The sequence below is a fragment of the Nyctereutes procyonoides genome, unplaced genomic scaffold (genome assembly GCF_905146905.1).
Source record: "Nyctereutes procyonoides isolate TBG_1078 unplaced genomic scaffold, NYPRO_anot_genome, whole genome shotgun sequence".
NCBI lineage: Eukaryota > Metazoa > Chordata > Mammalia > Carnivora > Canidae > Nyctereutes > Nyctereutes procyonoides.
The window spans coordinates 13,324,451-13,337,423 of NW_026575147.1; the positions used below are offsets into that span (position 1 = coordinate 13,324,451).

At 47.8% G+C, this 12,973-nt stretch overlaps 1 protein-coding gene across 1 annotated transcript in view; it reads right to left on the reverse strand.

The window, feature by feature from the left end:
* Positions 1-12,973, reverse strand: part of CASQ2 (calsequestrin 2) — a 63,374-nt gene that overhangs the window by 2,179 nt on the left and 48,222 nt on the right. The window contains exons 8-10 of the mRNA XM_055312142.1: positions 12,605-12,659; positions 2,762-2,862; positions 776-850 (exon numbers count right to left, since the gene is read on the reverse strand). Of these exons, the coding sequence (XP_055168117.1) occupies positions 776-850; positions 2,762-2,862; positions 12,605-12,659 (231 nt within the window). The remainder of the gene's footprint in view (positions 1-775; positions 851-2,761; positions 2,863-12,604; positions 12,660-12,973) is intronic.

A 12,973-nucleotide genomic window follows, 5' to 3' on the forward strand; every position in this document is an offset into this window, starting at 1 on the left:
ATCAATCAGTATTACTAATTAAAAAAGCAGTTTACAGACTAAACAAATGTAGAATTCCCAAGGTGACCGAATGCCTACCAACGGGATAACATTGCTAACATCCACAAGCATTTCCACTGCAAATCAATTATGGCTCTAGTGACTTCTCTGGGGCCATCTCTTTCTGTCCATTATTTGCTCATTGTCTGTTGTATCTGTCTCCCCTTCTGTTTTTGTTATTATGGTGGACTTGTATCAACCATCGAGACTGAGGTCTAAAGCTCCTCCTGCTCCACTAGTCCACCACACCGGCTTCTCTCAGACTCAGATCAATGGTGTCTGCTGGTGAGGAGTGGCCCCTGCTCCTCCGTGATCTTCCTCCTGCCCTCCTGCAGCCCCTTCAATCACCCACTGTGCAATGGCAGTTTCACGTGCGGGTTCCTTTGTATAAAACAAATTTGTTGTTGGGCTTTAGGAGAAAACACAGGACAGCATACTTGGATGGAAAGTTCCAAATAGTTGGTAAAACAGGACGGGCTGGCCCCAGAAGGAAGGAAATGGGCCATGTATTTCCATGGAAGTGCCCATGGAAGACAATCATGACTCCATAGATTGGGACTGGCTCAGAGGCAAGGCTTGGGCCATACTGGCAATTTTCCTGAGCTTGGGCAGAGCCAAGGGCCCTGCTCGTTTCAGAGGAGGATAGATTCCTATACGTGGTGTCACAGTCTGGGCTGCCAGGCAGAAAACAGGACGACAAAGGGCGACAAAGCGAGTTTTCCTGAGGGATACTCACATCTGTCACATTCACCACCCCGATCTGTGGCTTGAATAGGTCAATCTTGAAAGTCTTTTCCCAGTAGGCAACAAGCTGAAGCAACAAAAAATAAGGTTAGACCACAGGCAGAGGGCATTCCCTGTCAAAGCCACATATTGTGGCTGGACCCGCCTGCCCTCCCATCATCGGTCACCTTTGCTTAAAGGTCTCCCAAACAGCTGTGGGCACTTCAGAAATTGAAGACTTGGCCTCAGCCCTCGAGTACTTTAAAGAAGTATGAGAAAAAGAGGTCATAACACAAACTATGAAAGCATGTCATCTAAAAGCTTTGACAGCTGTAAGGAGGAATATTACAGAGATGGTCCAATGACGATTTCCAAATTACTGTGGCTCTTTATAGTTCACGTGTGGTGAGGGAACAATTTTACTCCACTTCTCTTTCAAGCTTCCATTTTAAAATCCCTTACCTTGCACTACTCTGATCCATGAGATGAGCTGGGAAGGCAGTGAAGGGCCATGCAAGTAAAAGGAGGGCTTTTTTGTTCACCAGGCTTGGGATCCACAGGGACTAATGTCTGACTGGGGCGGGACAAAAGGAGTAAGGGACCATGGAGCTAAGACAATGCAAATGTCCAGTGGCAGGAACTCTCCAAGGCGAATATATGGCCTGATGGGGACTGGGGATAATCAGGAACCTGGGAAATCCGAACAGTCTGAAGATTTCTCCTTTGTAAAAACCAAGGCAAACAAACATATAGAGTAGGTTGGGACAACGGCAGACCATCTGCAAGCTTGCACGACAAAGCAGTCCAAATAAACTAGAAACACAACCAGGCAGAGGTTAACTAAAGAATCATGGTATTTAGGGTCTGATGAGCCCATGACATTGTTATGATTACCCAGAGTTATGACCTTGGCTCCCAGTGTCCTGAAAGTCTCTGCCTTTGATTCACTTATTCTGTATGTAGAATTGGGTGTCAGGACCCTTGAGGTCATTAAACTCCCTCAATTTTGGCTTTTTGGTCATGATATGATCAGCCATGTAATATGCAAAAAATGATAAGTCCTAGAAAAAGAGAAGTTAACATTTATAACCTCTGATAGCTAAACTTGTACTGCTTACCAGCAATTAAATTCAGCCTAAAGTCTACTGACTCACTAGTAGACAAATCTTTGGCATCACACACACCTGGACCAGGATATCACATCTCCCACATGGTGGCTTTAACCTTGCCAGCTGTTATTCTTTTCATCTGTCAGATATGGATTATGACAGTCCTTACTTACTATATAGGGTTGATGGGAGGGTTTGATGAGATGGTACCTGTGAAGAATTTACTATAGTTCTTGGCATACAGTAGCTACATCCATTGTCATCACCACTGGGCTCATGTACCATACAAATTCTATTTATTCTCTTTAAAATTAAGCATACTTAAGGCTTTCTGGCCATTGATCACTAACACGAGCAAGAGTTCTGACTCTAAATTTCTTACACATTCAACATGCTATGACCTGAGAGAACACAATGAAACAAGACAGACAGGGTCTCTACCCTCCAAGAGGTTGGAGTTCTCTCCACGAAGTTCTTCACTCTGCAAAATGGTCAGGTGTGATTTTTTATTACTTAGCATCTCAGGTTGCTGGAGAATGATGGTCCCCTGCCGGGACAGGAAAGAGGCTGTAGCAAGGGTAGTGGTGGGATGGGGCACAGGAACGGAAGTGCTAGCAGGATTTCACCCAGCTCACTCATGTGGACGGCTCCGTGGTTTCCAGGGAGTGAGAATGGTGAGTGTAAGCATGTCAGCGTCAGCACCAGGTACAAAATTCAGTGTTGCCCCACAATGTCACCAAGGTCTTCCACACTGGATAGAGGTGGTCACTGTGTTTCCGCAAATGGTCCTCCTAATTCACATCCTCCTTCATGCTTCTGGGTCTCACACTAAACACAAACACGGGGCTGTGAAGGTAACCAAGGACAGTGCCTGGGTCTGGGCCACTCACCAGAGGAAAGTCATCCGGGTCGATCCACACGATGCTCAGGTCAGGGTTGTCTGTATTGTCTCGGGCCACCTGTTTCAGGATTTCCAGGAACTCGTAGCCATCTAAAGCAGGATTCAAGAAGTCTGAGTTACTCCCTGCACACACATGGGATGCAGCATGAAGAGTAGGGAGTGTGGTTTTTCCATGAGAGTTTCCTAGGCCATTTGGTGTATACCTCAGTTGTAGGATTATTCTATAAAATGAGTCAGATGAGAGCTCCAGCCACCGAGCAGCTTACTCAAAGGAAACAATACAAATTTTAAATTAAAAAAATGAAAAGTTCACAGGGAAGACTCTGGTTCTTAACTCAAATCCGGGCTCCATTTGCTGGTCCACATGTGAAAACCAACCAGCCTTGAGTCAGCAAGTGCAATCCCGGATCAGAAGAACCCCTGCCTGGCCCTCTGTGCCCTCTCTTGAAACCAATAATTTGCTATCCCTCTGAGTTCTACGGACCAAGAACATTTAGGCAGGACCCTGAGATTTCTACAACCTGGAATTTCTAAAACCTTCAAACCAAGCTTCTGATTTATAGCTGGCTTTATAGCTTTGAGATAGTAATTGGGGCTTCCCTCCCTCTCGCACCATTTCCTTGTATGCTCTGCCCTCCCCCTAGTCAGGCAGCGGCATTTATTGCCCCCAGGGGAGGGATGATTCATAAGAAAAGCAGAGACAAGCCTTGTGAGCCTCAAGAACACAATTTTTTTTTAATTAAAAAAAATTAAAGCCTAAACCTTTAAGGACTGGGAGCATAAAATTTATACCATAAACAAAAAGTTTCAGAAGAATGTTTAGTCACCCTAAAGCCCCAGCATCCCCACCCTACTCCTGACTAGGAACAAATAGTAGAGATTCTGGAAAGTTCCCGAGAATAAGCTCTGCCCCTGCGTGTATGTGTTTGCATGTACATACGTGTGTGTGCGTGCACACAGATGCAAGCCAATGTGTGCCTGTGTGTCCACACACAGAAACTCCACACATCCAGGGAATCTCAGAGCACAGGGGACCCATGCTTTGTTTCAGAATGAAACTCTGGCAAATGGGAAGGCCCCAGAATCTCCTGGAGGACCCCTTAGTGCAGGAGCATTAGGGCAGGAAGGTCTGTCGGGAGGCCCCACTAGTTCTCTGTGGTTCTGAGGAATGCGGACGAAGCCACAGTTGGGATGAACAGGACCAGTAGTGATCTGCTGGGAACAAGGGCTAGAGGCCGCAGGAACCACATCGACTCTGACCAGATATATACCCCACCAGTCTAGGCCTGGGAAGCCGCATGACAATGGACTTTTAGGGATGCTGGGGTGAAGGTAGGGAGCCATCCGTGACCAGATCCAGTTCCCACCAGGTAAAAGTTTGATTCTAAAAAAACAAAACAAAACAAAACAAAAAAAGTTTGATTCTAGACAGGAAAGTCACATTTCTGGCCTGGCTGAATGTGTGGCCTGCAGTGTACATCTTCTCTACAAGCAACCCAGCACCTGCCTTGGAATTCCATCTGGCAACTGCCCTTTCATTGTAAAGTTTCTTCCTTTGTCAGAGGTCCCAGTCACTTTGAGCACCTGTTTAACAAGTCTCTCCTCTCCCCAGGAGCTCCAGCCTTTGTTTGGCTCCTTGGGGCCTCTCCACAAAGGTTCTTCTCCACACTTCCTCATCTTCTATACATTCCAGGTGAAATGCATGCTATTCTTAGCAGCTCTGCTCTGAGTGGGTGTAGTCGCTCTCAATGTCGCTAACTTGTACTGCTAGCCGTAAGATTCAGGCTGAGCTTCCTCAAGCCTTGCTACCTGGAAAGCAGAGCTCCTGCTCGGAAAGAAGAGCCTACAGCCCCTTCCTGCAGAGATGTGCTCTGCTTGGGTGATTTATATATAGAGAAATATATATATATATATTTCATTGGAGTTCAATTTGCCAACATAGAGCATAACACCCAGTGCTCATCCCGCCAAGTGCCCCCCCTCAATGCCCATCACCCAGTCAACCCAACCCCCCCGCCCACCTCCCTTTCCACTACCCCTTGTTCATTTCCCAGAGTTAGGTGTCTCTCATGTTCTGTCACCTCACTGATATTTTCACTCATTCTCTCTCCTTTCCCCTTTATTCCTTTCCACTATTTTTTATATTCCCCGAATGAATGAAACCATATAATGTTTGTCCTTCTCCGATTGACTTACTTCACTCAGCACAATACCCTCCAGGTCCCTCCACGTCAAAGCAAATAGTGGGTATTTGTCACTTCTAAAGGCTGAGTAATATTCCATTGTATACATAGACCACATCTTCTTTATCCATTCATCTTTCGATGGACACCGAGGCTCCTTCCACAGTTTGGCTATTGTGGACATTGCTGCTATGAACATCGGGGTGCAGGTGTCCCAGTGTTTCACTGCATCTGTATCTTTGGGGTAAATCCCCAGCAGTGCAATTGCTGGGTCATAGCGCAGATTTTTCTATCTATTTCTGAATTACAGATCTCCCCCGATATCCAAAAGTAGAATGTTCCTATGTACCAAAATGTTGTAGAGAAGCAATAACATTCCATAAAGTCAAAAATCCTCTTTGGACCTCTTTTCATCAGCAAAAACAAGTAATAACATAGATATTTCGTAAATGCAAAGGGATGTGATGAGATTATTGAGACAGTGAGGGAAACCTGTATATCACAAACTACGTTGTAGACAGACACTTGGGATGCATAGGGCCAGGTGCTTCAGAGGTCATTATCATTGTGGCGGTTGGGTGGAGTTGGGTTTGGGGGCTGTAACTCCTGCTGCCTGTAGGAGTGGCTGAGAAGGTCGAGCTCCTCTAGAGTGCCACTGGCCACTGCTGTCCGAACACGTGGATCTCCCTTCTCTGGAACCTGTGGATTATGTATCATCATGCACACACCACAATGGGAAATTCTCTAAAAACACTTTCTATGACTACTCTTGGGAGCCAGAAGGAAGTACTCTGGAAGGTGAACTTGACGAATGTAAAAGTGAACTTGACAATTCAGAAAATCATGAGGAGGATAAAATTCAACGACATAGCCCCTGATTCATGTAGAAAGTAAATCTGAGGTACAAGAGATAGACTTGTGTAAAAGGAGGGGAGAAGCCGCCTAGGCCCCGTATTGCATCATCGGTACTACAGCTGCACACACAAGAGAGTGCTGTAGATTTGTGATGGAAAACCCCACAGAATGTTGGAATTAATAAAAAGGAATGATACATACAGGAACCCTTTCTACTTTACATGCTAGAGCAGGTTTGGAGATAAAAATGAAAAGATTGAAGGAATAAAAATCGGATTCTACTAGGAAAATCAAACAGGTTGGAGTATTTATGTAAAACAAGAGAAGACGACATTTTGGCTTAGTGCTCAATTTTAGAACTATGACAGGGTTTTGCACCTACAGAAGACTAAGGAAAACTCAAAAAACATTCACAGAATAAATTGATAAATGAGTTTGACACTAAAGCAAGAAAAACTTCATCCAGAGCCAAGAACAGTTTTTTGATTTTTGGGGTGATGAATTCTATAATAGGCATAATCCTTCTGCATCCCTGGATATTTCCAAAAATAGAGTAGAGGGAGGCAGCCCAGCATGAGGCTTGAACATACAGACACTTGGGGCAAACCACCTTGGTCCAAATCCTGGTTCTGCCACTTTGAGTGTGACTTAGGGCAAGTTACTTAAGTCTTGGCCCCTCATCTGTAAAATTGGGATGATGATAATAAAAGTACCTATTTCATAAGGTGGTTGTAGGTCACATGAGTTAGTACCTCTAAATCACTGAGACAGCGCCTAACACATAGTAAGGTCTAGCCATTATTCCTAAATGATCTGGACTCCTGCTTAAATAAAGGGAATGTGGCCGTTCATTTCTCCATTAGTGCGTAGGTAATAAGTACAATGATCTGAGCACAAACAGTGTGTTAGATGCAGTCTTGGCCCACACAGTAGAGAAGACGGGCTCATAGGAAGTTACGCCAGGAGATAGGATGTCGGGACACCTGGGTGGCTCAGTGGTTGAGCATCTGCCTTCGGCTTGGGGCGTGATCCCAGGGTCATAGGATCGAGTCCCGCATTGGGCTCTTCTCAGGGGGACTGCTTCTCCCTCTGCCTATGTCTCTGCCTCTCTCTCCGTGTCTCTCTTTTAAAAAAGGAGATATGATGTTATGGGGCAGTTCCTTCTGGCCCCTGTTAATGATTCCATGACTGAAGGCTTCAGGGGTGGCTGTGCCAGCAGGTGTGATTATGAGAACCCTGCCTCAATATGTGGGTTAAAGCAAGGTTTAATTCCTTTATTTCAAGGTCATTAAGCTAACTTGGACATTCTTGATTCAAGGTTCACAGGCCTGGTACATTCTCTACCTTTTTATTCCCAGCCTTGAATGTAGACCTGCTAGAATGGATTCTCATGCATGTGGGAAAGTTGAGGGAAGGCCACTAAACTGGTCTCCCAGGTATTTAGTTGCTACAATTTTAAGTTACAAGTTCAATTTCCTCTTAGGGAGAGCTTCTGTTTCTTTGTAGAACTGGTGTCTGGGCAGGTGTCTTTGGAAAAGGGAAATAGCCACCGTGGACTTTCCCTTTTTGATGGGGGAAGCAGGTGACGAAGCCATATTTCACTTCTGTAATTCAATGTAAAGCCCAAGACAAGTCCACAATTGGAATTACATGAATGAATGGATAGATCTGAAACAGATGAATGTTTCCTTCATCAATGATACCTAAACTTAGAGACCTTTTAAAATTGTGGCCATGTATCTTTTAGAAGGAAGAGTCCATAATTTTTTTTAAGCTAAATAAAAAAAAAAAGGAGGAAATATTATTCCATGATTTTGGACCTAGCAGTTATTTAGCCACTGAAACTAGTCTCTGCCTTTAATCTTCTTATCTAGTCCTCCTAGAGTGAGGAAAATTTTCTTATTTCCATTTTAAAGAGGATGGAGTTGAGACAGGGGAGAGAATGTGGCTTGCCCAGCATCACGTGAGAGCGCCGGGAGGAGTCAGGATTCTAACTCAGGTCTTTGGTCTGCCGGTCTAGAACCATTTCCACAAGCATTTTCCCTCTGGGGTCTTGGGCCTCCTACCAAAGCTGTTGCCATTTTCCTTCCTCAAGGTTGCACTCAAGATTTGTGAGTGGAGTGTGAATGCTTCAACAGGAGGGGAGCAAGGGGCTTGAGAAGACAGCCTGGAGGCAGTGTCCTCTGGGGCAGTTGGATGCCCCCCGCCCCCCGCCCTTCCTTCTAATAACACCACATCCTCCCCCCAGTCACAGTGTGCTTGCTTGGTTAACTCGGCGAGGTCCCTAAGTGCCACTAGAGTCTTAGAGATCAGCCTAAATAAAGAAGAGGGACCTGGCACTGTGAGAACCAAGACTCCCTGACTGCCACACGGGCTTGGAACCTGAAGTCCCATGACCCAGGGCTGAGGGCTCATGTGCAGCCAGGTTTCCCACGGCAAGCAAGAGGCCTCGGGGAATCACATCTCTGTGGGAGGGGAAACTGGTGATTATGCTCTCCTCCTTCCCAGGCAGGGAGGATCTGGTGGGAATGAGGCTGCACCAAGCCCTGGGGGACCAGTTCCAGGCCAGTCACAGCCCTGTTAGGAGCCAGGGCTCTGTCTGGCACAGACGGGTGTATCTCAGAGCGCAGCCTAGGGCTGAGAGCCTGGGTTTGAATCCCAGTTCTGCCACTTATGAGCTATGTGACCTGGCGACATAGTTTAATGTCTCCATACCTTTGTTTCCTCATCTGTGTATCGGGGAAGAACATACGGACGATACCTAGGCCACAGGGTTGTTGTGAAGATTACATGCATGGTTCACACTTAGCAAGAACTAAAAAATGTTAAGTTTGATAAACCAGATTTACATCTGGAAGCTCAAAGAAGCAGTCAGCCCTCCCATTTGAGACAACTGATCTCAAAAACATTTTACAAGAACCCCCAGGCGGTTGCAATCCAGTTGGAACGGGTTTGGAGACGCTCATTCCACGGCCAATCCACGCGCGTGCACGGCAGCCTGTCCTTGCATTTCCGGCCTGTTAGTGCTAATATTCCCTGGGCCCTTGGAGGATATCCATCCAGCGTGCACTCATGTAGAAATGCCACTCTGCGAACCTTTCAGCAGGTGTTATAAAGAAGATGTCAGCCTGATGCAGACACATGGGGGGGCGGCAGCGGAGAGGTGTTCATTTGCAAACCTGTCAAGCAGTGGCTCCAGGGCCATCCTGAGCTCAGGAGGCTCTGGAGGAGGAAGACGGAGCAGCGCGCAGGGCCTGGGGCAGGAGCAGAGCGCAGGACTTGTCCTTCCAGGGCCTGGAGAGCAGATCTGCAGTCTGGCAGTGGCAGAACGACTCGGAGAGGAGCCCTAGGGGGACCCCGGTCCCTGGGATAGTCAGTCCTATCCCCAATTGGGGACATCAGTGGACAGCAGGGGGACGGCTGACTTCTCTTCCTTAACTGGCTCTCAAGCGTCCAGATGGCTGCTCTCTTCTCACTTCCCGCCTTCTGCTTGCCCGGCACACCGCGCACACACACACACACACACACACACCCCTCCCCATTGTGCAGCAGCAGAGCGCATGCTCAGGCCAGCCTCTGCAGGGCAGCCAGGCAGGTAGCAAGCTCAGCTGCACTGTGCCCAGAAAAGCCGCCAGGAAATCCAAGCTCGCATGTCCGCTGTGCCTCTAGCTGCATGATCTCCAGCTGGCCACTGATCTTCTCTGATCTTCTCCAGGTCTTCCGCATGGTGGAGGTGGAGGGAGTGGTGAAGAGCACAGAGAGGAAGGAGGCAAGCTGAATGATCACTGGAGGTCCCCAGGGGTCATAACTGGATGGGGCCCATGGTCATCAGCAAGGCCTGGCCCCCTGAAGGAAGCCAGTGAGCCCTCAGCTCCATTCCTGCTCTGCTTTCTCCTAGCAGGTCACCCTGTCTTGGCCTCACCCTCCTCATTTGTAAAATGGGAAGAAAACAAACAGTGCCCACGTGGGGTTCTGTCACATAAGCATACAAGTGATCATCACCAACTTCATCATAATCAGGACCAAGGTAGAGGTCAGGATAGCCCGCTGGAATTTGAATCACAGCAAGTGATTCAGAAGACTCACTCTTCTCTAGGCTGGGATGGTCATGATCATGCACTTATCACAGAATGGGATCCAGTGAGATCATCTCCACGTCCCACTGGCCCTCAAGTCTTAGCTCTCTAAGGAGAGCTGCATGGATGTCCCAGATGTATGTCCTTCTTTCTTTGGCCAAGCCAGTAGGGGTCTGGCTGGGGCCATCAGCCTTGCATAGCTTGTTAGCAGGAGCAAAGGTACACAAGGAACTGCCGTCTGGGCAGGAATGAAGATCCTGGTCCCTCGGCCAGGCCCCTCTGCCCCGGGTTACACTTCAGTGACCTGCAGGTCACAACTGACTAGCCGCAGAGTTGGGACTTGCACAGAAAAGTCTTTCTTTCCCAGCCCCAAGTGGGCCAGGCCCTCCCTTGAAGCAAATGCCCTGATCCCCCCACCCACCCCTCCCTTTCAGGGCATTTCTTCCAGCTTCCCAGTAACAAGCCCTGGCTTGGCCTCCTCTGGGGAAAAGAACAGCTTCAGGCCCAGAGATATTTGTGCAGGGAGGAGGTGGAAGTAGTTTCAGGAGCTTGATTCATTACAGCCACAATCTCGGTCAGACAGGTTCCTGCAACTTCTTGGAGGCCAATTTGTTCCATTGTTCCACAGAGCCAGACAGGCTTCCCCACAATTCTGGATGGGGGGGTGGGGGGGGGAGGAAGCCCCCTGGAGTCATGCCAGCAGGCTGCCGCTGATGGCAGTTTCATCTCTGTTCACACAACACCAGGGATCCGGCTCTGTTTGATTATGGCTTGTAAAACCTGGGCAATTGGCTTCCTTCGCTGTTTTCCCCTGCAGGGGCAGAGGGGTGGCCAGAAACTGCTAGAACCATGCTGGCATTTCTTTTTCAGACAAAGACTAGCTATCCTTGAAGAGTTTTGCCAACCCTGCAAGTCCACAGTGGGAAAACTGAGATGCCAGTGAGCGTGCAAAGACTTTAACAAAAACAAAGGAGGAGGAAACACCCTCAGATAATTTGGAGTGTAAATTTGGTTTTGATACAACAGAACATTGTTTGGCCCTAAAAACGAATGAATCACAGATACACGCTACATAATGGATGAGCCTCGAATGTACTACGCTGACTGAAAGGGGCCAGGCACAAAAGGCCACAGATTACATAATTCCATTTCCATGAAGTGTCCACAGTCATCAAATCCGTAGAGACAGAAAGTAGATTAGTGGTTGCCAGGGGCTGGGGGAGGGGAAGTAGGGGTGACTGCCAACAGGCATGGGATTTCTTTTTGAAAAAGGTGTTGAAAATGATCTGGAATTAGTGCAAAACCGTGTGACTATACTGAAATTACCACCGGATCACACACTTTAAAAAGGCAAATACCGTCATGTGTGGATTATCTCACAAGTTTAGAAATGGTGTGATAAGAGCATTTAGGTTTCCATCTGTAAGAATCACAGAGGCTGATAATGTGGTAACGACAACAAAAAAACTGGTGTTGAGAATCAGTCTTCGTCAGTCATCTTCCTATCTGCTCACGTCCCAAGAGCTATTAATTGAGCACCTACTCTGTGTCAGGGTGCTACGCAAGGACCAGGTATGTACTGATGACCAAGATAACCCATGGCTCCTTCGTGACCTCCCATGAACTCCTTGTGCCCTCTTGGGAAGTTTGCTTAACTTCTTGGAGCTCTCTTGGCTGTCCCTAAGGGTGTACAGAGGTCCCAGGCAAGTGCCACCGTTCTACATTACCTGGGGTGGCAGTTCCTAAGCCTGATGGTGCCTTAACACTTGCTTCCGAGCTCCGTGAAATCACAGGTTTCTGGAGATCCTGTCATAATCAGCCACTGGTGGCTTTGGTGCTTGTGGCTCTCTGCACTGTCAGGTCCGAGGACCCCCGCCTGGGCACCTCATGGCCCAAGGCCTTGCTGCTGAGCCATCCTAAATGAAGTTCCTTGCCTTCTCTGTTTGCAGTGCGGATTATGCCCAGACTCCCCTTACGCGCTCTGGAATGCCCACTTACACGATCCCCCTGGGGCCCCTTCACCTCACAGAGCATTGCCAAAGGGACTTAGCATTTTATTGCCAGCAATATTGATTTTTCCTGCCCTTCCCTCTCTGCCGATGTTAAAAAGAGTGAGGCCAGGAAAAAGTCGTCCAGGTTCCAAAATAAAACAAAGTCACGCATCCATTTGCAGGGTCATTTTACACTTGAGAAATCAACTGCTGGTTTTGTCCAGTTCTCACTGCTTGAACGAATATTATCTATTAAGTTTTCCAAGCACAGACTATATTTTACAAACCAAAGCATACATTTGTTGTAATTTTCATGTAGGATTGTTATTTATATAGGCTAGATCACAATCCTGGTAAATAATACACAAGTTCTCTCTCTCTCTCTCTCTCTCTCTCACACACACACACACACACACACACACACACACACACACACACCCTGGAAAGCTAGGATGTCTTTATATTCTCCCCAGTATTCAGCGCTTCTTCATACTTTGGAGAGCTACGCAGAATAGAATGAGGTTCAGCTCCACCCACATCTCTTCTCTTAGCTGAATGCACACTGACAAAGGATTCGTGGCTAACCAACGACCACCAGGGGGTGCCCAATATCTTGCAGTGGCCTTGTAGACCGGAAGTGAGGGAAGAGCAAGGAATGAGGGCTGCCAAAGGTGAGAAGTCAGATCCCGCTTAAGGTGTAAGAGGGCAGATGGGGAGGGTTTCCTACCTGGGTCACTCCTCTCTGCAAAGGCCACAATGTGGATGCCGTTCAAATCATCTTCCTGGAGGAGAAAGGAATCAGAGGTTACGCTCCTGGGTGGAGAGACAAGGGGGCAAGTCAGGGACAGACACGGAGGCTGGGATGGAAGTGGGCAGCGGGGAGGCAGTGGAGGGGCAGTGGACACCCGGGGCCAGGGGGACAGAGGGACACACGGGGAGGAAGGAAACACTGCTGGGCAACTGGGAGGAATGTGTGCTGTCCAATGCATGGGTTTGCGAGACGGGCAAACACCCACTACACACAAGACATGAGCACTGAATGGGCCTCACTCCTGTGGGCTGCAGGATCCAGGAGGGCAGCAGTAAAAGGCAAAAG